The following is a 24785-nucleotide window of genomic DNA, read 5'->3' as shown; positions in this document are numbered from 1 at the left end:
ATCTGTCCTTATGGCTGCACAGGTAACGCACAACCCAGTCCCTACCAGTGTCACACACACACATGCACACATGGGAATAGGCTCCTTCCGGCATCTCTGCCACTGTCCTCATTTTAGCTATTGCGGCCGCACGTTTGGGATACTTGCTGGAGGTAGGGAAAGATTAAAACAGGGCCGTAAGGTACCAGTTGTGCAAGTTGTGCACTGTGCAATTCTAGAAGGCACCATTCACAGTTTAGTCTCTGTTATGTTATTAGCCATGTTAGAGCTCTCACTTATTGAAGACACCGTGTACCAGATTCATGATCTCATTAAACTCTCTGGTTCTGTTTTCTTCATTTTACAGATGACAAAACCCAGGCTCAGAGAGCCACTACCTGGCCCAAGCCGCAAGAGCAGAGCTAGGATTTAAACCTTCTTCTGCCCAGTTCGAGAGCCCCGAGGACACCGGACTCTGGGCGCAGTGTCGGTACAAAAAGCCTGTTAACCCTGACCCTGGCAAGCCAGCCCCACGAAAGCACCGCTGGCCCCCTAGGGAACTGGGCTCAACAGCACGGGGCAGGACGCCAACAGCACTGGACTTGGGTTCTGGGCTGCTTGTTGCACCGACTAGATAAGCGACCTCGTGCTTCTGCTCCTCCCTCCAGCACGCGGAGGGAAGCGACTGTGAGCCCTCAGGGGTTCCACCGAGCCCCGCCCTCGGGGGTGGGGCAGGGAGTGGTCACGTGAAGGGGCGCCTTGCCCTCTCCCCACCCCCGAGCCCCGCCCCGCCCCGCCCCCAGGCTCCAAGCCCTCCACCCAGTGAGCGCAGAGGGAGCTGAAGGCGCCGCGCGGGCTCGGGACCTGCCGCCCCCACTCGGTTGCCGAGGTCGGCGTCGCCGCCGCGGGGTTTCGGGGAGGCCTGCGCGCTGCGTGGCCTTCTCCCGGCCAGCTGTGCGGGCGGCTGGACCAGCAGCAGCAGCAGGGAGAACTCGAGCGTCGGCGGCAGCAGCGACACCATGGATCTGTCTTTTATGGCCGCACAGGTAATGGGGCTCTTTCCACGCGCGCCCCGGGCCGCCAAGTTTGGGCAGGTTCGGGGCCACGGTCTCGCCCTCCCCGCCGGGGCTGAGCGCACCGGGAGGGTTCAGGCCGGGCGGTGGCGCCCGCCGGCGATCCGAGCGCGGGTCCTTTGTCCGGAGCTGGCATCCCCACTGGGTGCGCGCGTCTGGGGCCGCGAGCATGACTCCCGGGGGCAGGGCAGGCTGTGCGCCCAGTGTTCCCCGGATCGACCTGTGCGAGGGGCCTCGGCAGGGGTCCCCTCCCTGCCCATCCCCCACCTGCTGTCCTCCCTCCGTTGCCTCGCAGCTCTCCAAGGCGGGGCAGCCCAGATCCGTGCGTACCCGGGTGGGCAGGCAGCCTCGCTCTTCCCCATTCTGTATCTTCCCGAGGCGCCGGGTAATCTGTCACTTGCTGCTGACCTCGGACGCCTCCCACCTCACTTTTCTCCCGTCTGGTGGAGACCACAGACTCTGTAGCCCGAGGAAGGTGGCGAGACGCGCTCTGTGACCAGCCAAGCGCCAGAGCACAGCATTCGTTTGCTCCTTTTTCTGCTTTGTGCTGAGTCTGTAGCCATCAGTGCCCGGCGCGACCATAACTCTTCTCTCGACACAAAACAGTTTCCCAGTGGCAGACGAAACAGATGACCTCTCATCGCTGGGATTTTTTTCTCCAGGGGAATCCCCGGAAGCTCTGAGCGTGGAGCGATCTTTATGTTTGGTGCCTTAACTCTGGAGGCAGAACAAAGGCAAACGCCTGCTTTCCGGAGCTGGAGCTGTCTGTGGCCTTTTGGAGTTACAGTCTGGCTCCAGGGAAGGGCCACCGCATTTGGGCTAGGAGAGTAAGTCCCCAAGTACCAAATTCAGACCTTGCACCTTCTATCGAGTTGGTTATGTTGGGAGCCCAGGGGTAGGAAGGCCCCCCAGGTTCCCTCTGTCCCCTGGGCATGTGGCAGGGGCTCCACTGGTTGCTGTTTACTTTTCCAGGGAATGGAGTTTCAGGGCACACTTTCCTTTTCCCCCAAACTTCACCATGGTGGAAATCTGTTTAAAAAGTAACAGCAAAATCTAGGCAGTAGGGACAGCGAGCTCCCAACGCAAGCACGAATGGGTGCAGAATCCCCAGGTTGGCTCAAGGGAACCCAGATTCCAGCTCTTGGCAGTCTCTTAACAGGTTTTCCATAATGCTAATTGCTCCCATGAGCCATGCTGGTCTTTTTTTTTTGCCTAATTTTCTGTCTCCTGTTCCTAAACCCATGTTTATAAATATTGTCATATGGACATCATTTTAGATAGTGCTGACTGTTAACTGCGTGGACGGAGGAGGCTTCACCGGATTTATTTCTAGAGGGGAGAAGAGCTCACACGATATCTACCTCTGCCTCCCAGCTCTGGATCCCACCAAACAGCTGGCATTTCCATGGTTACAAGATAAATTGATAACTGCTAATTCTGGGGCTGGCTGGAGCATCAGGAGTTGCTATGGTAACTTGACAAAATAAACATAGGGCTTTTCAGCATATCTATATAGGCAGAGCCTGCGCAGAGATGGAGTTCTGGTTTTTTATTTTTCTTTTTTTTTACAATTCAAGTTTAATGTGGTCAGTTTATTACTGTGGACAGATGTTTGGGCATTGATTACACACTCAGTCCTGGGTTAGCTGCAGGGACAGAAACGTGAAGCGTCACCAAACGGGGAGAGATGCTGACGTTTTGCTGAGCATCTGCTATGTGCCAGACGCGGGCGCTTACACACCTGATTACAGTAAATCCTTACACGTCTGTGACATTGGCACTGTTATCCCCATATTACAGATCAGGATACCAAACTTCAGCGAAATGAAACGATTTGCCCAGGACACACCATTAGCAAGGAGGAAAATGGGTTTCAAATCTGGGTCTGAGGATCTGCAAAGCTGCTGGGTTTCCACCTTATTGCTTCCCCCTGAGAAAGACACAAAATAAGGGACAGGAAGGACATATTTAAAGATGACTCATCTCTCCTCCTCCCCCCAGGAAGTGCTCTCCTCATGGTGCGTTGTGATCTAATGGATTTCATTCTGGTGTTTCTCTGTCCCTCTTATCCCCACAAGGGTCCCGGGGCCTCCCACCGTCCCCCAGCACCTGGACTGCTCTGGGAGGTGGTATGGTGATGTGAAGGATGCTCCTGTGTCCGTAGCAGTGCTTGGCACAGTGAGCGCACAGGATATGCTGTGGGTGTACAGTGACTGCTGCACGTGACCAAGTCGATATCCCCACACGTCAGCAGAGGGCAGTTTGATAGAGACACGTGAAGGCCTCCGTCCACTTGTTCAGCTAACGTTGAGTGCCTGCCTTGTGCCAAGCTCTGTGTCAGGCACTGGGACAGGGATGCTGGGGGACAAAGTTGACTGGGATGTAGATTTTCTTTCTGGATGTTTGGAGAGTAGTGGAGAAATGATGGACCAGGCCATTCCTTGAAAGGGCGACCAAAATGCCTGGTATAAAGTAGGCCTTCCACAAGCATCTGTTAGATGATTGGATGAGGGTAAGACAAGATGTATGTGCAGGAAAAGCCATTAACCGGAAAAGATAGTGAGTTTGAGGTGTCACATGCCCCTGCGCCAAACACCTGTTCATCGGTACTTGAGGCTGGGAGTTCTGATGGATGGGAACTAGAGGCAGATTTCCCCTGGCGGACCTGGAAATAAGGGCATTCTAAGCAGAGAGGTATGGAACTTCCCTGGCGGTCCAGTGGTTGGGGCTTGGCGCTTTCACTGCCATGGCCCCGTGTTCAATTCCTGGTCGGAGAGCTAAGATCCTGAAAGCCACGCGGAGTGGCCAAAAAAATAAAAAATAAGCAGAGAGGCATGGAGGTAGGAAAGCCCAGAATATATTCACAGAATCCTTCAGGAAACTGGAGGGTGGGGAGCACAGTAGAACTGGGAGACAGAGGCCAGGGCCAGGTTGTAGAAGGTGCTAACTGCCCAGGAAGAGAAGTTCACATTTAATCAGTAGACAGTGGGAGCCACTGTAGGTGACTGAGCAGGAATAGCTTATAATTGAAGCAGTGCCCTGGGAAAACCCCAGCCGCCCGTAGAGGCCACAGCTGGAGGGATGGATGGAGTCGGAAGTGCACACCTGTTTGATTCACTGATGGAGTAAAAGAAACCATATTCTTGTGGCTCCAAAATCCAAGTCTCTTCCGCTTCACCAAGCTGTGAAATATGACCTCTTCATGGCTTAAAAAGACCTGGAGGATATATGCCATCTTAGATAGATTTCCCGCTCAAAAACTAAGCCTCAGAAAGACACTCCTGGGCTTCCCTGGTGGCGCAGTGGTTGAGAGTCCGCCTGCCAATGCATGGGACACGGGTTCGTGCCCCGGTCCGGGAAGATCCCACATGCCGCAGAGCGGCTGCTCCCGTGAGCCATGGCCGCTGAGCCTGCGCGTCCGGAGCCTGTGCTCCGCAACGGGAGAGGCCACAACAGTGAGAGGCCACAACAGTGAGAGGCCCGCGTACCGCAAAAAAAAAAAAAAAAAAAAAAAAAAAGACACTCTTCTTGGATGTACAGAGTGGACATCAGTTATCCAACAAATCCTCTTATGCAGATGTGCCCTCCCTGGTGCGGGTACACCGGGCTGTGGGTTTGGGCTTAGAAGAGGCTGTGGTCGCTGAAGATGTGAAGACTCAGCTCGACCCTGAGCCCTGGAGGCACTCAGCCTCTCTTTCCCCCACCCTGGAAACACCCCAGCCCCACTCTACACAGTCCCTGAGTCCCTGGAGATTCTGGAGGGTTGAATAGTAAACAGGGGCATGCATTTCCCTATGGCCAGAGACAGCCAGGAGGGCAAGGCTACCCAGACCCCCTAGGAGCTGGAGGGGAGGGGAGAATCACAGATCTTGAAGACTGATCCTCAGATCCCTTTGTTGTCGGTGGGGTAGCCTGTCTCCAAAGACGGCCCCGTCCGTTCCTTCCCTACCTCCTGGCCCCCCGTGAGGGAGTTTAAGATCTGATTCTCCTCCCCTTAATGTGAGCTGGCCTTAGTGATTTTTCTGACCAAGACAATGCAGTGTGAGTGACATTGTGAGATTGGTTTGTAAGAAGCCTGCGGCTTCCACCTGGGACCCTTGGGGCTCTTGCTCTGGCGGAAACCCAGCATCATGTGTGAAATTCAGAGACCCTGAGACCTCGGGAAGGGAATGAACATTTAAGAGACCTACTGTGTGCTGGGCCAGCGCATGGAATGAACTAGAGGGACAAGGAGCCCGTTTCCATGTTTCTAGGTTGTAACTCCCTGTAGAACAAGCATGCCTATGACATAAGAGCTCGCTCTTATTTTTGTCTTGCATTGTCCTTACAGTGACTAGTTTAAACCCAGTAGTTCCCAAATGTTGCTGCCACTACAATCACCTGGGAGCTTTTAAGGGTCTTGCTGCCCAGGTCCTGCCCCAGACACTCCCATCTGAGTCTGGAGCTGGGAGCCAGCATCAGTGTTTTCTTTTCATCCCCTAATTGATTCCAGTGTGCGATCAAGGTTGAGGCCCGGACCCCAAACCTGCACTGTGGGGCTGTTCCCCTCCCCCATCTTTGGATGGAGCAGGTCCTTGGTCCCTTTTAGGTCATAAAAAGTCACGTCGTCCCTGGAAGTCACTCCAATATCAATTCAGCAAATTAAAATATTCAGGCCCAAAATAATGTAACCTGGGAGCTTACTCCAAAATTGAGGTTCTTGTTTGGGATCAGCAGATGCAAACTGTAATATATAACATGGAATGGCTAAACAATGAGGTCCTACTACATAACGCAGGGAACTATATTCAATATATTGTGATAAACCATAATGGAAAAGAATGTGAAAAAATGTGTGTGTGTGTGTGTGTGTGTGTGTGTGTGTGTGTGCGTGTGTATAACTGAATCACTTTGCTGTACACCGGAAACTACGCAACATCGTAAATCAACTATACACATCGATAAAATAAATTTTTAAAAAAAAGAAAGAAGATTGAGGTTCTCCCTTCCTCCAGACCACACCTGGCACAGGTGGGAAACCTAGAGTTGGAATGGGTGCCTATATTACTGTCATGGTACAGACAGGGAGAAAGTGGAGAGCCCACGTGGTTCGGCTCACAGGCTGGGGAGCCATGAGTGGGGCGGACACAGGAGCATCCTTCCCATCATGGTACCACCTCCCAGAGCAGTCCAGGTGCTGGGGGACGGTGGGAGGCCCCGGGATCCTTCCATGGGTCAGCTTCAGGGAATCGTTGAGCCCCCGAGGTACACGAAGTAGCATGTTCATGTACATTTTGCAACACGTTTTTAAAGAAATCTCTATTCATTTCCTACAGCTGCTGTAACAAATTACCAAAAACTGGGTGACTTAAAACAGCAGAAACGTAATCTCTCCCAGTTCTGGAGGCTCCAAGTCCGAAGTCGACAGGGCTGTGGTCTCTCTGAAGGCTCTGGGGAGGATAAGCCTGTGACTCCCTCAGCCTCATGGGTGTGGTCTGCAATCATTGGTGTTCCGTAGCTTGTCTGTTCTTCTCTTCCTATCAGGACACCAGTCATATTGGATTAGGGCCCACCCTACTGACCTCATCTTCTTTTGATGACATCTGCAGAGATCTTATTTTCAAATAAGGACACATTCACAGGTACTGGGAATTAGGACTTCAGTATATCTTTTGGGGAGACACAGCTCAACCTTTATTAGGTCTGAAGATCCCTGAAGAATAAGGATCTTGGTTTTTGTGTTGGTGGCCACTGGTCTTTGAGAGGCAGTGGAGAGATCACTTCTCTAAGCCTCAGTTTCATCATCTGTGAAATGGGGACAAATGGCCTACCTCGTGGAACTGTTCATCTAGTCATTCAACAATCATTTCCTGTGTGCTAGGCCCTCCCTACTTGGAGTGCTGGGGGGCAGAGGGTCACAGGCCCTGCCCTGTGATATGTGACAGGGTGGAGGTAAACAAAGGCGCCCTGGTACGGCAGAAGAGGCACCTCGCCCAGCTCTGGAGACCCGGGGAAAGCTTCCGGAGGAGGTTTGAATTGAGCTGAGTTTGAAGGATGCATAGCTGTTATGTAGATGAAGGAGGACACTCCAGGCAGGGGGAATGACATGAAATGGCTTGAAATGGAAGGGGCTTGAATAGTGTCTCTTACTGGGAATGAAAGGTTGCAAGTGACCATCTGGTTGGGCCGAGGGGCACGTGGGAAGGAGCAGAGATGAAGCCGGAGGGACCAGGGCCAGGCAGGTGGCCTCATGGAGTGGAGCAGGGTGGGGTGGGGGGCTGCGGTGACCCGGAGAGCAGGGCTGTGGCCTGGAGGGGGCACAGACAGCGGCACTGAGCTCCAGCGACTTGCCCATGCTGTACAAACTCACAGGCCCAGGGCTGCGGGTGCTTGTGGGTTTTTAAGAAAACTGAAAACTCCGATACTTATAAGCAGTCTGGATTTTCAAATGTTGACAACTAGTTAAAAATTTTTAACTAACTGACCAACCACGATGTGGGCTGTTTTAATAATTACTTATTGCTTACCATTTCAGTTACACCGTGGTAGCAATCATTTCTTTTGTGGGACCAGAATTTAGGAAGAAGTGGGCTAGGCAGTTTGTTTCTGCCCTGATGGCATCAGCTGGGGCCTCGGGGCTGGAGTCTCACAGCTTCACACACGTGTCTGACACCTGTGTGCAGCCTGACCCTTCTCTCCACTTGGTCTTTCATCCTGCAAGTGTTTCTTCAGGCAAGTGGGGCTTCCTTCCAGCATGGCGGTATCAGGGTCCTCGAACTCCTTGTGTAGCACTGCCTCCCCTCTCGAATCAGCATTCCTAGGTGGACACTGCGAAGCTTCTTATGAACCAGACTGGGAAGTCCCAGAGTGTCACTAACTCCACATTTGTTTGGTCAAGAAAATCTGAAGGCCAGCCCAGATTTAAGGACAAGGGAACCAGATTCTACCTCTTGATGCAGGAAACAGCATGCATGTCCAAGGGGGAGGGAAGGGTGAATGGCAAACATCTTTGGAGACAGGCTGCGCCTGGTCCAAACAGAATAGGTATGTGGACTGGATTCATCCTGGAACTGCCATTGTGATAAGTATCTCTAGACTAGACAGATGTATGTGGAGCTTGACAAAACCTTGTAAAAAATTTCCAGGCCCAGGAGAGAGGTAAATTATTACTAAGGAGCTAAACCATAACTACCAGACTGAACCATATGAAGTTGCTGATGCTTGACCATTTTGACCTACAAAATGAGAATTTCATATAGTTCAGCCTAATAGGTACTAACTAGAAAGACAGTAGGTTCCTTGAGTTATGGAGGAAAGAAGGGCTGTGGGACACGGGATGGAGTGAGGAGATGTGGGAAGGGGGATCACTACCTGCTGGGGGGAGATCTGAGGAGGCTTCGTGGTTTGAGGAGCAGGGCCCTCCCCTGACTTTCCCCCCTCAGCCCAGCTCTTAGAACCTTGGCCTTGCTGCTGGGAGGACACAGTCACACCTGGAACATTATGTCCCACTGAGTGGGTCTTTCTGGAAGATAAGATGCATGGTCTAATCATAGCTGAGATGCTGATAACATCCACTGCTAGGCCTCCTTCTCCCACCCTCCCTCCCCCTGGGCCTTGGCAGTCTCACGGTTAATTTGCATTTTAATCATTTTTCGTGGAGGGGGAAAAACCACAAAAGACTTCTGGTTAAGTTGAAGAGGCGATTCTGTTATCTCTTGAAATGGTCCGTAGCTATTCTCAGGGGCCAGTGGGAGCATCCCCAAAGATTTGCAAGAAACCAGCAGCAGTTTTCCCTCCCCAGAGGAACACAGCGTTTCCCAGAGAAAGAGAATTCTAGGGACTCTGGCAATCTGCTACTTAGAGAATGTTTTCCCCAGCCAGCTACTGCTCCTTTTTCTTTAAGCAAGAATTATTAAAATACAAATTGTCTATTATCTCATATGTTTTCAACCAAAGGGCTTGTCTTGAACTTTGAATTCCGATTTTAAAGATGTAAATATTTTATCATTCTAATTAGACCTGCCTTGGGAGAGCATATAGTGCTACATTTTTGCCGGGGTGTAATGAGACGTTAAAGAAGAAGTAAAAATCTGTAGTACATTTTGTAGACCAAATTTCTAGATAGTGTTTTAAGGGTCAAGACATTCCATCTGACATGAAACAATTATATCTCACAGAGCTAAGAGAACCAGGTCGTCTGGAAGTGGATTACAAATCTCTAATTGAACACTTGAATGTTTGTGGAGCACCTGCTGTGAACTCAGCCCAACTTTGGGGATCCAAACCCCAGCTTCTCTACGCTGAGATGATGGAAGCCCATCTCTGTTTACTCCCTCCCGGTTCTGTCCCCTCAAGATGTCCTTGTACCTTCCCATCATAGCTGCCTTTTATCAAACGTTTAGGAGTTACCAGGCAGGCCCTGGATTGAATAATACATAGAATCTCACTTCTAAATCCTATGACACCCCCATGGAATAGGCAATTTTAAGATCCAATTTTTTTTTTTTTTTGCGGCACGCGGGCCTCTCACTGCTGTGGCTTCTCCCGTTGCGGAGCACAGGCTCTGCGCCCGCAAGCTCAGCGGCCATGGCTCACGGGCCTAACCACTCCGCGACATGCGGGATCCTCCTGGACCGGGGCACGATCCTGTGTCCCCTGCATCGGCAGGCGGGCTCTCAACCACTGCGCCACCAGGGAAGCCCAAGATCCATTTTATAGATGAAAAAACTGAGGCTTAGAGAGGCAAAGTCACTTGCCCCAGGGCACACAGGCTTGGATTCAAACCCAGATCTCTGTGCCTCTTCAGCTTATTTTTTAAATCCAATTTTACAATCTCTACCTTCTGACAGGAGTGTTTAAACCATTTACGTTTAATGTGTTTTTCTATAGTTGCGTTTAAATTTACTGTCTCACTGTTTGTTTCCTATTGGTCCCTCCTGTTCTTTGTTCCCCTTTTCTTCTTTTTCTGACTTCTTTTGGATTCATTGAGAATTTTTTATTATCTCATGTTGTCTCCTCTCTTGGCTTATTGGCTATAATAGTTTTGTTATTTTAGTGGTTGCTTTAAGATCTAGAGTATATATCTTTAGCTTAGCACAGCCTATCTACAAGTGATATTATGCCGCTTCACATTCAGTGTAAGAACCTTATAACAATACACTTCTATTTCTCCCCTCTAAACTTTTTTGCCATTATTGTTGCACATTTCACTTCTATGTGTGTTTTAAACCTCACATTGTATTGTTATCATTTTTGTTAGAAGTTAATTAACTTTTAAAGAGATTTAAATAGTAAGGGAAGAACTTAAATATTTTCCCATATGGGCACTATTTCCAGTGCTCTTTATTCCTTTGTGTAGGTCCATATTTCTGTGTGTTATCATTTTCTTTCTGTCTAAAGGACTTTAACATTTCTAGTAGTTCAAAAGTGCTGGTGATGAATTCTTTCAGTTTTTGTATGTCTGAGGAAAAAGGTCTTTATTTTTTTTGGCTTTCATTTTTGAATGTTTATTTTTTACTTGGCATAGAATTCTACATTGACTGTTTTTCACTACTTTAAAGATATTATTCAGCCATCTTCCTGCTTCCCTTGTTTCTACTGAGAAATCTGCTGCCGTCCTTATCTTGTTCGTTCGAACATAATGTGTCTTTTTTCTCCTTTGGCTGTGTTTACAGTTTTTTCCTTATTGATTTTTGAGCACTTAGATTATAATGTACCTTAGTGTAGTTTTCTTCCTGCTTCTTGTCCTTAGGGTTTGGGAGCATCCTGTATCTGTGGGTTTATACTTTTCATCACATTTGGAAAATTCTCTGCCATTCTTTCTCCCCCCTCCAGTTTTATTGAGATATAGTTGACATACAACATTGTATAAGTGTAAGGTGTACAACACAGTAATTTCATACATGTATATACTGCAAAAAAATTACCACAATAAGTTAAGTTGACATCTGTCACCTCACATAGTTACAATTCTTTTTTTATTGGGGTGAGAACTTTTAAGATGTACTGTCTTAGCAACTTTCATATATACAATACAGTATTTAGCTATAATCACCATGCTGTACATTATATCCCCAGAACTTATTTATCTTATACCTGGAGGTTATAAGATTGACTACTGGGCTTCCCTGGTGGCGCAGTGGTTGAGAGTCCACCTGCCAATGCAGGGGACACGGGTTCGTGCCCCGGTCTGGGAAGATTCCACTTGCTGCAGAGCGGCTGGGCCCGTGAGCCATGGCCGCTGAGCCTGCGCATCTGGAGCCTGTGCTCCGCAGCGGGAGAGGCCACAACGGTGAGAGGGCCATGTACAGGAAAAAAAAAAAAAAAAATTGACTACTTTCACCCAGTTCCCCACCTCCTGCCTCTGGAAAGCACCAATCTGGTCTGTTCCTATGAGTTTATTTTTTTTAGATTCCACGTATAAGTGAGAGTATCTTTCTCTGACTTATTTCATCTAGCATTATGCCCTCCAGATCCATCCAGTATGTCTCAAATGACAAGATTTCCTTCTTTTTCATGACTGAATTTTATATATACACATATATACACACATATACATGTATGTCGATATTAATATACCACATTTTCCTTAAGTATTCATCTGTTAATAGACACTTAGTTTGTTTCAGTGTCCTGGTTATTGTACTGTGTGTGTGGTGTCTTTTCAGGACAGTGATTTCATTTCCTTAAGATACATACCCAGAAGTGGAATTGCTGGATCATACGGTAGTTCTGTTTTTAATTATTTAATTTAATTTTTGAACCCCCATACGGTTTTCCATATTGGCTGCACCAATTTACATTCCCATCAACAATGCACAAGGGATCCTTTTTCTCCACATCTTCTCCAACACTTGTTATCTCTGTCTTTTTGATAGTAGCCATTCTAACAGGCATGAGGTGATATCTCACTGTGGTTCTGATTTGTATTTTTCCCTGATGACTTGTGATGTTGAGCACCTTTTCATGTACCCGTTGGCCATTTGAATATCTTCTTTGGAAAAATGCCTATTCAGGTCCTCTGCCCATTTTTAATTAGATTATTTTTTATTGTTGAGTTCTATGAGTTTTCCATTATTTCTTTACAGATTCTCTCTTCCCCTGTCTCTCTCCACTCCTTTGGAGATTCTAGCACGTATATCAGGCTGCCTGACATTGTCTCACAGCTTCCTGATGCTTGTTCATTTTTTGAGGCTTTTTTTTCTGTTTGTGTTTCATTTTGGATAGTTATTATTTACATATCTTCAAGCTCAGCAATATTTTTTTGAATATCTAATCTCTGCTAATCCTATCCAGTATATTTTCGACCTCAGACATTGTAGTTTTCATATCAGAAGTTTAATTTGGGTCTTTCTTATACTTTCAGTCTTCTTCTTAACATGTTCAGTGTTTCCTCTAGCTTTTTTTTTTTTTTTTTTTTCGGTACGCAGGCCTCTCACTGTTGTGGCCTCTCCCGTCGCGGAGCACAGGCTCCGGACGCGCAGGCTCAGCGGCCATGACTCACGGCCCAGCCGCTCCGGGGCATGTGGGATCCTCCCGGACCGGGGCATGAACCCGCGTCCCCTGCATCGGCAGGAGGACTCTCAACCACTGCGCCACCAGGGAAGCCCTTCCTCTAGCTTTTTAATATATGGAATACAGTTATAACAACTGTTCAAAAGTCCTCATATACTAATTCTAAATGTGCATCAGCTCTGGGCTGGTTTTGATTGATTACTTTTTCTCCTCATTATGAATCATATTTTCCTGCTGCTTTGCATGCCTGATAATATTTATTTTTTTTAACATCTTTATTGGGGTATAATTGCTTTACAATGGTGTGTTAGTTTCTGCTTTATAACAAAGTGAATCAGTTATACATATACATATGTTTCCATATCTCTTCCCTCTTGCGTCTCCCTGCCTCCCACCCTCCCTATCCCACCCCTCCAGGCGGTCACAAAGCACTGAGCTGATCTCCCTGTGCTATGCGGCTGCTTCCCACTAGCTATCTACCTTACGTTTGGTAGTGTATATATGCCTAGTGTATATATGCCCATGTCTCTCTCTCGCTTTGTCACAGCTCACCCTTCCCCCTCCCCATATCCTCAAGTCTGTTCTCTAGTAGGTCTGTGTCTCTATTCCTGTCTTACCCCTCTAGGTTCTTCATGACATTTTTTTTTCTTAAATTCCATATATATATGTGTTAGCATACGGTATTTGTCTCTCTCTTTCTGACTTACTTCACTCTGTATGACAGACTCTAGGTCTATCCACCTCATTACAAATAGCTCAATTTCATTTCTTTTTATGACTGAGTAATATTCCATTGTATATATGTGCCACATCTTCTTCATCTATTCATCTGAAGATGGGCACTTAGGTTGTTTCCATCTTCGGGCTATTGTAAATAGAGCTGCAATGAACATTTTGGTACATGACTCTTTTTGAATTATGGTTTTCTCAGGGTATATGCCCAGTAGTGGGATTGCTGGGTCATACGGTAGTTCTATTTGTAGTTTTTTAAGGAACCTCCATACTGTTCTCCATAGTGGCTGTACCAATTCACATTCCCACCAGCAGTGCAGGAGTGTTCCCTTTTCTCCACACCCTCCCAGCATTTATTGTTTCTAGATTTTTTGATGATGGCCATTCTGACTGGTGTGAGGTGATCCCTCATTGTAGTTTTGATTTGCATTTCTCTAATGATTAATGATTTTGAGCATTCTTTCGTGTGTGTTGGCAGTCTGTATATCTTCTTTGGAGAAGTGTCTATTTAGGTCTTCTGCCCATTTTTGGATTGGATTTGTTTTTTTGTTATTGAGCTGCATGAGCTGTTTGTAAATTTTGGAGATTAATCCTTTGTCAGTTGCTTCATTTGCAAATATTTTCTCCCATTCTGAGGGTTGTCTTTTGGTCTTGCTTATGGTTTCCTTTGCTGTGCAAAAGCTTTGAAGTTTCATTAGGTCCCATTTGTTTATTTTTGTTTTTATTTCCATTTCTCTAGGAGGTGGGTCAAAAAGGATCTTGCTGTGATTTATGTCATAGAGTGTTCTGCCTATGTTTTCCTCTAAGAGTTTGATAGTTTCTGGCCTTACATTTAGGTCTTTAATCCATTTTGAGCTTATTTTTGTGTATGGTGTTAGGGAGTGATCTAATCTCATACTTTTACATATACCTGTCCAGCTTTCCCAGCACCACTTATTGAAGAGACTGTCCTTTCTCCACTGTACATTCCTGCCTCCTTTATCAAAGATAAGGTGACCATATGTGCGTGGGTTTATCTCTGGGCTTTCTATCCTGTTCCAGTGATCTATCTTTCTGTTTTTGTGCCAGTACCATACTGTCTTGATTACTGTAGCTTTGTAGTATAGTCTGAAGTCAGGGAGCCTATTCCTTCAGCTCTGATTTTCGTTCTCAAGATTGCTTTGGCTATTCGGGGTCTTTTGTGTTTCCATACAAATTGTGAAATTTTTTGTTCTAGTTCTGTGAAAAATGCCAGTGGTAGTTTGATAGGGATAACATTGAATCTGTAGATTGCTTTGGGTAGTAGAGTCATTTTCACAATGTTCATTCTTCCAATCCAAGAGCATGGTATATCTCTCCATCTCTTTGTATCATCTTTAATTTCTTTCATCAGTGTCCTATAATTTTCTGCGTGCAGGTCTTTTGTCTCCTTAGGTAGGTTTATTCCTAGATATTTTATTCTTTTTGTTGCAATGGTAAATGGGAGTGTTTTCTTGATTTCACTTTCAGATTTTTCATCATTAGTGTATAGGAATGCCAAAGATTTCCGTGCATTAATTTTGTATCCTGCAACTTTACCAAATTGATTGATTAGCTCTAGTAGTTTTCTGGTAACATCTTTAGGATTCTCTATGTATAGTATCATGTCATCTGCAAACAGTGACAGCTTTACTTCCTCTTTTCCAATTTGGATTCCTTTTATTTCCTATTCTTCTCTGATTGCTGTGGCTAAAACTTCCAAAACTATGTTGAATAAGAGCGGTGAGAGTGAGCAAACTTGTCTTGTTCCTGATCTTAGTGGAAATGCTTTCAGCTTTTCACCATTGAGAATGATGTTGGCTCTGGGTTTGTCAAATATGGCCTTTATTATCTTGAGGAAAGTTCCCTCTATGCCTACTTTCTGCAGGGTTTTTATCATAAATGGGTGTTGAATTTTGTCAAAAGCTTTCTCTGCATCTATTGAAATGATCATATGGTTTTTCTCCTTCAATTTGTTAATATGGTTTATCACATTGATTGATTTGCATATATTGAAGAATCCTTGCATTCCTGGAATAAACCCCACTTGATCATGGTATATGATCCTTTTAATGTGCTGTTGGATTCTGTTTGCTAGTATTTTGTTGACGATTTTTGCATCTATGTTCATCAGTGATATTGGCCCCTAGTTTTCTTTCTTTGTGACAGCCTTGTCTGGTTTTGGTATCAAGGTGATGGTGGCCTCGTAGAAGGAATTTGGGAGTGTTCCTCCCTCTGCTATATTTTGGAAGAGTTTGAGAAGGATAGGTGTTAGCTCTTCTCTAAATGTTTGATAGAATTTGCCTGTGAAGCCATCTGGTCCTGGGATTTTGTTTGTTGGAAGATTTTTAATCACAGTTTCAATTTCAGTGCTTGTGATTGGTCTGTTCATATTTTCTATTTCTTCCTGATTCAGTCTTGGCAGGTTGTGCATTTCTAAGAATTTGTCCATTTCTTCCAGGTTGTCCATTTTATTGGCATAGAGTTGCTTGTAGTAATCTCTCATGATCTTTTGTATTTCTGCAGTGTCAGTTGTTAATTCTCCTTTTTCATTTCTAATTCCATTGATTTGAGTCTACTCCCTTTTCTTTTGATGAGTCTGGCTAATGGTTTATCAATTTTGTTTATCTTCTCAAAGAACCAGCTTTTAGTTTTATTGATCTTTGCTGTCGCATCCTTCATTTCTTTTTCATTTATTTCTGATCTGATTTTTATGATTTCTTTCCTTCTGCTAACTTTGGGGTTTTTTTGTTCTTCTTTCTCTAATTGCTTTAGGTGCAATGTTAGGTTGTTTATTCGAGATGTTTCCTGTTTCTTAACGTGGGCTTGTATTGCTATAAACTTCCCTCTTAGAACTGCTTTTGCTGCATCCCATAGGTTTTGGGTCGTCGTGTCTCCGTTGGCATTTGTTTCTAGGTATTTTTTAATTTCCTCTTTGATATTTTCAGTGATCGCTTCGTTATTAAGTAGTGTATTGTTTAGCCTACATGTGTTTGTATTTTTTACAGATCTTTTCCTGTAATTGATATCTAGTCTCATAGCGTTGTGGTCCGAAAAGATACTTGATACAATTTCAATTTTCTTAAATTTACCAAGACTTGATTTGTGACCCAAGATATGATCTATCCTGGAGAATGTTCCATGAGCACTTCTGAAAAATGTGTATTCTGTTGTTTTTGGATGGTGTGTCCTATAAATATCAATTAAGTCCATCTTGTTTAATGTATCATTTAAAGCTTGTGTTTCCTTATTTATTTTCATTTTGGATGATCTGTCCATTGGTGAAAGTGGGGTGTTAAAGTTCCCTACTATGAGTGTGTTACTGTCGATTTCCCCTTTTATGGCTGTTAGTATTTGCCTTATGTATTGAGGTGTTCCTATGTTGGGTGCATAAATATTTACAATTGTTATATCTTCTTCTTGGATCGATCCCTTGATCATTATGTAGTGTCCTTCTTTGTCTCTTCTAATAGTCTTTATTTTAAAGTCTATTTTGTCTGATATGAGAATTGCTACTCCAGCTTTCTTCTGGTTTCCATTTGCATGGAATATCTTTTTCCATCCCCTTACTTTCAGTCTGTATGTGTCTCTAGGTCTGAAGTGGGTCTCTTGTAGACAGCATATATATGGGTCTAGTTTTTGTATCCATTCAGCCAATCTGTGTCTTTTGGTGGGAGCATTTAGTCCATTTACATTTAAGGTAATTATCGATATTTATGTTCATATTCCCATTTTCTAAATTGTTTTGGGTTCGTTATTGTAGGTTTTTTCCTTCTCTTGTGTTTTGTGCCTAGAGAATTCCTTTAGCATTTGTTGTAAAGCTGGTTTGGTGGCGCTGAACTCTCTCAGCTTTTGCTTGTCTGTAAAGGTTTTAATTTCTCCATCAAATCTGAATGAGATCCTTGCCGGGTAGAGTAATCTTGGTTGCAGGTTTTTCTCCTTCATCACTTTAAATATGTCCTGCCACTCCCTTCTGGCTTGCAGAGTTTCTGCTGAAAGATCAGCTGTTAACCTTATGGGGAGTTCCTTGTGTGTTATTTGTTGTTTTTCCCTTGCTGCTTTTAATATGTTTTCTTTGTATTTAATTTTTGACAGTTTGATTAATATGTGTCTTGGCGTGTTTCTCCTTGGATTTATCCTGTATGGGACTCTCTGTGCTTCCTGGACTTGATTAACGATTTCCTTTCCCATATTAGGGAAGTTTTCAACTATAATCTCTTCAAATATTTTCTCAGTCCCTTTGTTTTTCTCTTCTTCTGGAACCCCTATAATTCAAATGTTGGTGCGTTTAATGTTGTCCCAGAGGTCTCTGAGACTGTCCTCAGTTCTTTTCATTCTTTTTTCTTTATTCTGCTCTGCAGTAGTTATTTCCACTATTTTATCTTTCAGGTTATTTATCTGTTCTTCTCCCTCAGTTATTCTGCTATTGATCCCATCTAGAGTATTTTTAATTTCATTTATTGTGTTGTTCATCGTCGCTTGTTTCATCTTTAGTTCTTCTAGGTCCTTGTTAAATGTTTCTTGCATTTTCTCTATTCTATTTCCAGGATTTCGGATCAACCTTACTATCATTATTCTGAATTCTCTTTCAGGTAGACTGCCTATTTCCTCTTCATTTGTTAGGTCTGGTGGGTTTTTATCTTGCTCCTTCATCTGCTGTGTTTTTCTGTTTTCTCATTTTGCTTATCTTACTGTGTTTGGGGTCTTCTTTTTGCAGGCTGCAGGTTCGTAGTTCCCATTGTTTTTGGTGTCTGTCCCTAGTGGCTAAGGTTGGTTCAGTGGGTTGTGTAGGCTTCCTGGTGGAGGGGACTAGTGCCTGTGTTCTGGTGGATGAGGCTGTATCTTGTCTCTCTGGTGGGCAGGTCCACATCTGGTGGTGTGTTTTTGGGTGTCTGTGGACTTATTATGATTTTAGGCAGCGTCTCTGCTAATGGGTGGGGTTGTGTTCCTGTTTTGCTAGTTGTTTGGCATAGGGTGTCCAGCACTGGAGCTTGCTGGTTGTTGAGTGAAGCTGGGTGTTGGCGTTGAGATGGAGATCTCTGGGAGATTTTCTCCGTTTGATATTATGTGGAGCTGGGAGGCCTCTTGCGGACCAGTGTCCTGAAGTTGGCTCTCCCACCTCAGAGGCACAGCACTGACTCCTGGCTGCAGCACCAAGAGCCTTTCCTCCACATGGCTCAGAATAAAAGGGAGAAAAGGTAGAGAGAAAGAATTAATAGAAGTAGGAAGAAAGAAAGAAAGGAAGGATGGAAGGAAGGAAGGAAGGAAGGAAGGAATAGGAAGGAAAGAAGGAAGGAAGGAAGGAGGAAGGAAAGAAGGAAAGAAGGAAAGAAGGAAAGGAAGGAGGGAGGGAGGGAGGGATGGTGGGAGGAAGGAAGGAAGAAAGGAGGGAAGGAAGGAAAAAAGAAAGAAAGAAGGAAGATAAAGTAAAATAAAATAGAGTTATTAAAATTAATTATTAAGAAAGAAAAAAAAAACGGACGGATAGAACCCTAGGACAAATGGTGGAAGCCAAGCTATACCGATAAAATTTCACACAGAAGCATACACACTCACAAAAATAGGAAAAGGGGAAAAAAATCATAAATCTTGCTCTCAAAGTCCACCTCCTCAGTTTGGGATGATTCGTCGTCTATTCATGTCTTGCACAGATGCAGGGACATCAAGTTGATTGTGGAGCTTTAATGCCCTGCTCCTGAGGCTGCTGGGAGAGATTTCCCTTTCTCTTCTTTGTTTTCACAGCTCCCAGGGGCTCAGCTTTCATGCCTGATAATTTTTGATTGGATGCAGACATTGTGAATTTTACCTTGTTGGATGTTAGATATTTCTGTGTTCTTATAAATAGTCTCAAGCTTTGTTCTGAGAATCAATTATGTTACTTGGAAACAGTTTGATCCTTTTGGGTCTTGCTTTTAAGATCTGTTGGGCAGGACCAGAGCCATCTTTAGTCTAAGAGTAATATTTTCCCACTACCGAGGCAAGGCTGCTCTGAGGATTCTACCCAATGCCCTGTGAATTGTGAGTTTTTACAAAATGGCTGGTAGAAACAGGTACTGTTTCTGGCCTGTATGGATGCCAGGTACTATTCCCTGTCATCCTTTAGGGTGATTCTTTGCTGCCTCAGGTGTTTTCCTCACGCACGTGTGCTCACCAGTCCTCTGCTAAATATTTGAGCGGTCCTTCTGCAGATCTCTGTTTAGCTCTCTCCTCTGCATCCTCTCCCTCATGGTCTCCAGCTGCCTTGGTCTCCCCAGACTCTCTGTCCCATCTCCTCAACCCCAGAGTCCACTGGGCTCTATCTGGGTTCCCCTTTCCTGCTCCACAGCCTGGAAACTCTTCCCAGGCAGTAAACAGAGTCAATTACTTGTTTCCCATCTCTCAAAGGTCACTGTCCCTCACTGCCTGATGTCCAACGTCTTGAGAACCATTTCCCTATGTTTTGTCCATTTTTTTATTGGTTCCGTTGGGAGGGTAGATCCAGTCCTTGTTACTCCATCTTGGCTGGAAGCAGAATTTTCCTAACCCTGTGTTTTTAAGAAGTATGCTTCCACCCCTACTCCTCTCCTCCCGTTGTGGGAAAAGGAATATAACGTTAAGTTTGAACCTGGCCCACTGCCTCTCCCTCCCTCTGGAACCTTGATCTGGCATTTCTCTGCCTCTTCTGAATGTCATAAAATGTGGGTAATGTATGGAAGCTCACAGGCGAGTCTCTGATACCAGACTTAGAAAGCCAGACAGTGCAAGGACGGCCCAAATTCCTTCCTGTGCTGCCATTGCCACTTGAGTTCCTTCGGAGAGTCTTGTGACAGGATTGCTCCACGGGACATCGTGAGAGCCAGGGAGTGATCCGGGTGTCAGGTTTGGCAGCCAGAAGTTGGGCAGCCTGTTGAGCAGGGCTGGTTTCCTTGGGCCTCCATCCCAGGCACCTGGGCTCGGGGGAGCCTCATTCCCCAGGAGGATGAAAGTGAGGGGGCGGGGAGCAGGTTGCTCCAGCCTCAGGCCCACCCAGGGTGGCAGCCAACAGCTGGGACCCTGTTTGTCCTCCCCAGACCCCATTACAGCCCCTCACCCATCTCCTCAGCACGGAGCTCTGGGAGCTGATTAGAAGTGTATTAAGACTTAGCTTGGGCTTCCCTGGTGGCGCAGTGGTTGAGAGTCCGCCTGCCGATGCGGGGGATGCGGGTTCGTGCCCGGGTCTGGGAAGATCCCATATGCCGCGGAGCGGCTGGGCCCGTGAGCCATGGCCGCTGAGCCTGCGCGTCCGGAGCCTGTGCTCCGCAACAGGAGAGGCCCCAACAGTGAGAGGCCCGTGTACCGCAAAAAAAAAAAAAAAAAAAAAAAAAAGACTTGGCTTCCAGCAGCTTTGAGGGAGACCTGAGGGAGGTGACTAATGCGCTCCCCGGGCCCCCTGCACCCTCGCCTCTCTTGGCTGTGCTGCCTGCATCTCCTGCCCCCTCGCTGACATCCTGCCAGCCCTCCTTCACTCCCACTGGAGATCCCACCTAGGCCCCGCTGTGTATCCCAGTAACCAAATCAGTCAGGCAGGGAGGGCCATGGGGGCAGCATGCCATGGGACAGCCCCTGTGCTGTGTTGGGGGATGTCAAGGAACCAGAAAGAAGCTATCACCAGCCTTCGTCATCTTTGTCGCCCCCACCAACGTCATGTGAGCACAAATTACCTATAGGATATCAACCTCAAGCATACAGGTGAGGCAGGAGACATCCTCGGGTGGAAGAAGAAGGGGGCGGATGGTGTGGATGAACTTGAGCACCTGCTGAGGGGCAGGCTCTGTGCTGCACGAGCCCCCTGCCGGGGCAGTGCTCTCGCACGCCCATTTTAGAGAAGAGGATAGCAAGGCTCGGAGACCCTGAGGGTCTGGCCCGAAGTCGCCCAGGCAGGAAGGGCTAAGACAGGCTGGGTCTGAGCCCAGGGCCCGGACACCAGTGCTGAATAACAGCTGACAGATTGCAGAGCGCTGAAGTGGGAGTGCAGGGGGACCTGAGCCCCAAGCAGGTGTGATTCCGTGTCACGAACGTCCGCGGCCCAGCCCTCTGGTAGCCTGCGTGGGCAGAGTGGATTGTGGTTGAAGCAGGTTGTTCCAGAGCTCAGACAGGCTGTCGCCAGCGGCAGAGGCAGAGCCCACAGGAGGTTGAAAGAACCGGGGAGGGGTCTGGGGGAGTGGAAGCTTGCCCCCTCCGGAAGTGATTGGCCCTCCCTCCTCCTCTGAGCCCCCGACGCTCTGCCCTGCTCTGTCTCAGAGCATCCCTGTGTCTGAGGTTCCCCGAAGGCAAAGGTTCATGTCTCATTTGTGCCAGCGTTGCTGCTGCCCAGTCCAGGGCCAGCCATGGTAAATAATTAATAAAGGAATCACAAGAGAGCAGGGAATCGATAAAAGCGTGGGAAAAGCTGGGCAGAAAACCACGGGCTACGTCAGCTGGCCGGCCCTTCCTCCTTGGCCGGCATCGTACCTTCCCCGAAGGCACCAGTTACACCGAGTCCTGCCAGCGACCCCACATCCGGTCCCTCAAACTCCCAGGCCCCAGGGCCCTCCCTAGCCCTCTGCAGGGTATCTGCCACATGTGGGCCCAGGACTAGGCCTTTCCATTCAGCACAAGACAGCCTATCTTAGCCCTTCCTGCCTGGGTAACTTTGGGCCAGACCCTCAGGCTCTCTGAGCCTCACTCTTCTCCTCTGAAAAATGGGTGTGTAACAGCACTGCCCTCACAGGGCGGTCGTGCAGCGCAGAGCCTGCCCCTCAGCAGGTGCTCAAGTTCGTCTACACCATCTGCCTCCTTCTTCTACCACCTAAGGCGGCTTGTGCCTCACCTGCGTGCATGTGAATTCTGACTCATGTGTTTGCATTGCGTTCAAACCCTGGCCAGATCACCTGGGCAGATCTACCCTAAAATGCCAGAGTCCCTCTCCAGCACTCCTGTGAAGGCTGAGTCACTCTCTGTGCATCTTCACCGATGGGGAGCTCACACCACCTCGCAAGGCAGCGGCTTCCACTGGAGGCAGGTAGCCTTGGGCTCAGACGTGGTCCTGCCACTGTGCATCCGGGGAAATCACTCCATCTCTCCAAGCCTCGGCATTCGTACCCGTTCAGTGGGATGATGGTCGTTGTGGTAACTTACGATAAGTCAGGATTTAGAGGCTTAAATATGGTAACGTGGCACCTTGTAAGGGGTCAGTAAATGGGAATTACTCATTATGAGCTTCCTCTCTTGAGTCAAAAATCATCTTCCCTTTAACTCTGCCCGTTGGTCCTCGGAAGCGAGTCTAATCCTGCTTGCATGTGGTAGCCTGTTCTGTAATTGCCTGGGGCTGCACAGAGCACCTGAGATGGGGAAGCCGGATGCCCAAGTCCCAGGCCTGGCTCTGCCCCTCATGACTTGGAGCAAGATACTTAACTTTTTAGAGCCTCAGTTTCTCTGTCCGTTAAATGGGAATAGTGACACCTAGCTCACAGCATGGGCAGGAGAATAAAATGAAATGATGGATGTAAAAGTACACACTGTCCAGGACTGCACAAACGCCAGTAACAGTTATTATGTTTGAACCATCATTCTGCATCTTCCTGCATCATCCCTTTTTTTTTGGATTAAACGTGGCCATTTCCTTCAACTATTTTTCCAAATGACTCTTCTCTCTGGAACCAGGCCAGGCTCTGGTCTGTCAATCTTCTTATAAATCGGTTTTCTCAGAACAAGACATGACGCTCCAGAAGAACCTATCACCTCCCTGGATCTAGCCCTGATATACCCATTAATATGGCCACTGGGAGCTGAATCTTGCCCTGTGTAATGCCGTACCTTTGCCTCGTGCTAATGCGAGGTCCCTCTTTCCTGAGTGCAGCTGTTCAACCAGTTCTCCCTTCCAGGACTGGTGCAGCTGATTTTTGTGAACCTTAGCACAGATACGTCAAGAACGGTGAAGGGTGTGACATTTTACCTGCTTGTAAGCTAGCCTGCCGTGACGTAAAAGTTTCTGACCAAAGACCTTAGACTCATAGACAGAGGGCTTTATTGCTCACAGCACAGTCAGCAGCATGAACTTCACGTTCACATCAGTGCCTCTGACCCTGCAGGTCCCCCGGGGCCAGGAAGAGCAGCCCAGGTGGATTCTGTGAGTGCAGTGGGTTTGTGTAACAGCGAGGAACCCCACAGTTAGGAAACTCCCCTCTTTCAAAGGGAGCTGCTAGCAAACCTGCCCAACCTTTGTCTCAGAGGGAGATATTATCTCAGAGGGAGATAATCATCCTGGTTGGGAAATAAATGTGCCCAGAGGGGACGCTGTCTCTTTCTTAGGAGACACAGTTTGCTGTACAAACATCATTGTTGTACAAACATTGAAAAGATAGTCCTGAACAAGAGCTGTTATGCCTTTACTCAGAAGGCGTGCAGAACACAAAGACCCATGAAGAATTGTCTCCCAACAATGTGTTTATACTTATCCTTCGAAACTGCACAGATCTGGGCTTGCATCTCCCTTGGCCATTCCAGAGCTGTGCCACCTTGGGCAAACTCCTAGCCTCTCTGATCCTCAGTTTCTACAGTCTGCAAAAGGCATAATTCCTACTTTCCCAAAGTGCTATAAGGAGTTCTTTGTAGTGGTCTCCTTGAAGCATCCTCACTATGCCTGGTACAGAGCAGACCACAGAGAGAAGGCAGCAGAACCGCAGTCACCGTGATCTGGAGGTCATCCTTCCGATACGTGATTCTCTCCCGTCTATCTACATCCCTCCCAGACCTAGTCCTCGTGGCTCCTGTCAGATGGAGTAGAGTTGCCATCCTGGCCCCGAGCCCACCAGCCAGTGGCGAGGACCTGGGAAGCTGGTGTCGGGAAGCCCAGAGCAGAGAGAGCAGAGGCTGGTTCATCGGGGCTCCCGGATGAGTTAGTTCTGAGCCTCAGCTTCCTCATCTGTAACACAGAACCCACCTCCTAGGGTTTAAGGAAGAATGAAAGGAGATGATAAACAGGGGCTGTTTGGAGCGCATGTGACAGACGCTCAGCAAAGCCGTTATGATGCCTTTTATGCCTTTTCCTTTCGGTAGCCTGAGGCTCCTGAATGCCGTGTGGGGTTAAAGACAGGAGCTTTTGCTGCCTGGTGAGGAAAGTGGCCATTCTAGCTGCTCCCCGGAGGGAGCTGATCAGGAAAAGCAAAACAAAGAAGGCTGTGGGGTGTGAGCTTGTTTTGCAAGCTTCTTGCAGATCACTCCGCATGCTGGGGGCACTCAGTAGCAGTTTATGGGCGTTTGGATGGCAGGACCCTGTGTTCTGCCTCCTGCAGGAATACAGATCTTCTCTCTGGCCTTGGCAATGGCTGTTTACTTATTGTTTGACCTTGTGGGGGGGTGACTAATATACCCTCTCCAGGCTCCATTTAGGAGCTCAGTGTAGCTTGATGGTTAAATGTTTGAGATGCAGAGTCAGACAGAACTGGCTTTGAATCCTGAGTTGCAAACCAGCTGGAAGGCTCCAGCATGTCATACAGCTTCCTAAGCCTCAGT

At 47.0% G+C, this 24785-nt stretch overlaps 1 protein-coding gene across 1 annotated transcript in view; it reads left to right on the top strand.

Moving 5' to 3' along the window:
• Positions 1–998: 998 nt before the first annotated feature.
• Positions 999–24785, top strand: part of LOC309964816 (uncharacterized protein C14orf132) — a gene marked incomplete at both ends in the record, with an annotated part of 48690 nt that continues 24903 nt past the window's right edge. The window contains one exon of the mRNA XM_082844010.1: positions 999–1025. Within this exon, the coding sequence (XP_082700136.1) occupies positions 999–1025 (27 nt within the window). The remainder of the gene's footprint in view (positions 1026–24785) is intronic.

This window comes from Leucopleurus acutus (assembly GCF_964270905.1).
Source record: "Leucopleurus acutus genome assembly, chromosome: 1".
NCBI classification, from domain to species: domain Eukaryota; kingdom Metazoa; phylum Chordata; class Mammalia; order Artiodactyla; family Delphinidae; genus Leucopleurus; species Leucopleurus acutus.
Note: the sequence above shows the minus strand (reverse complement) of the source record. Positions and strands in the feature narration are given on the sequence as shown.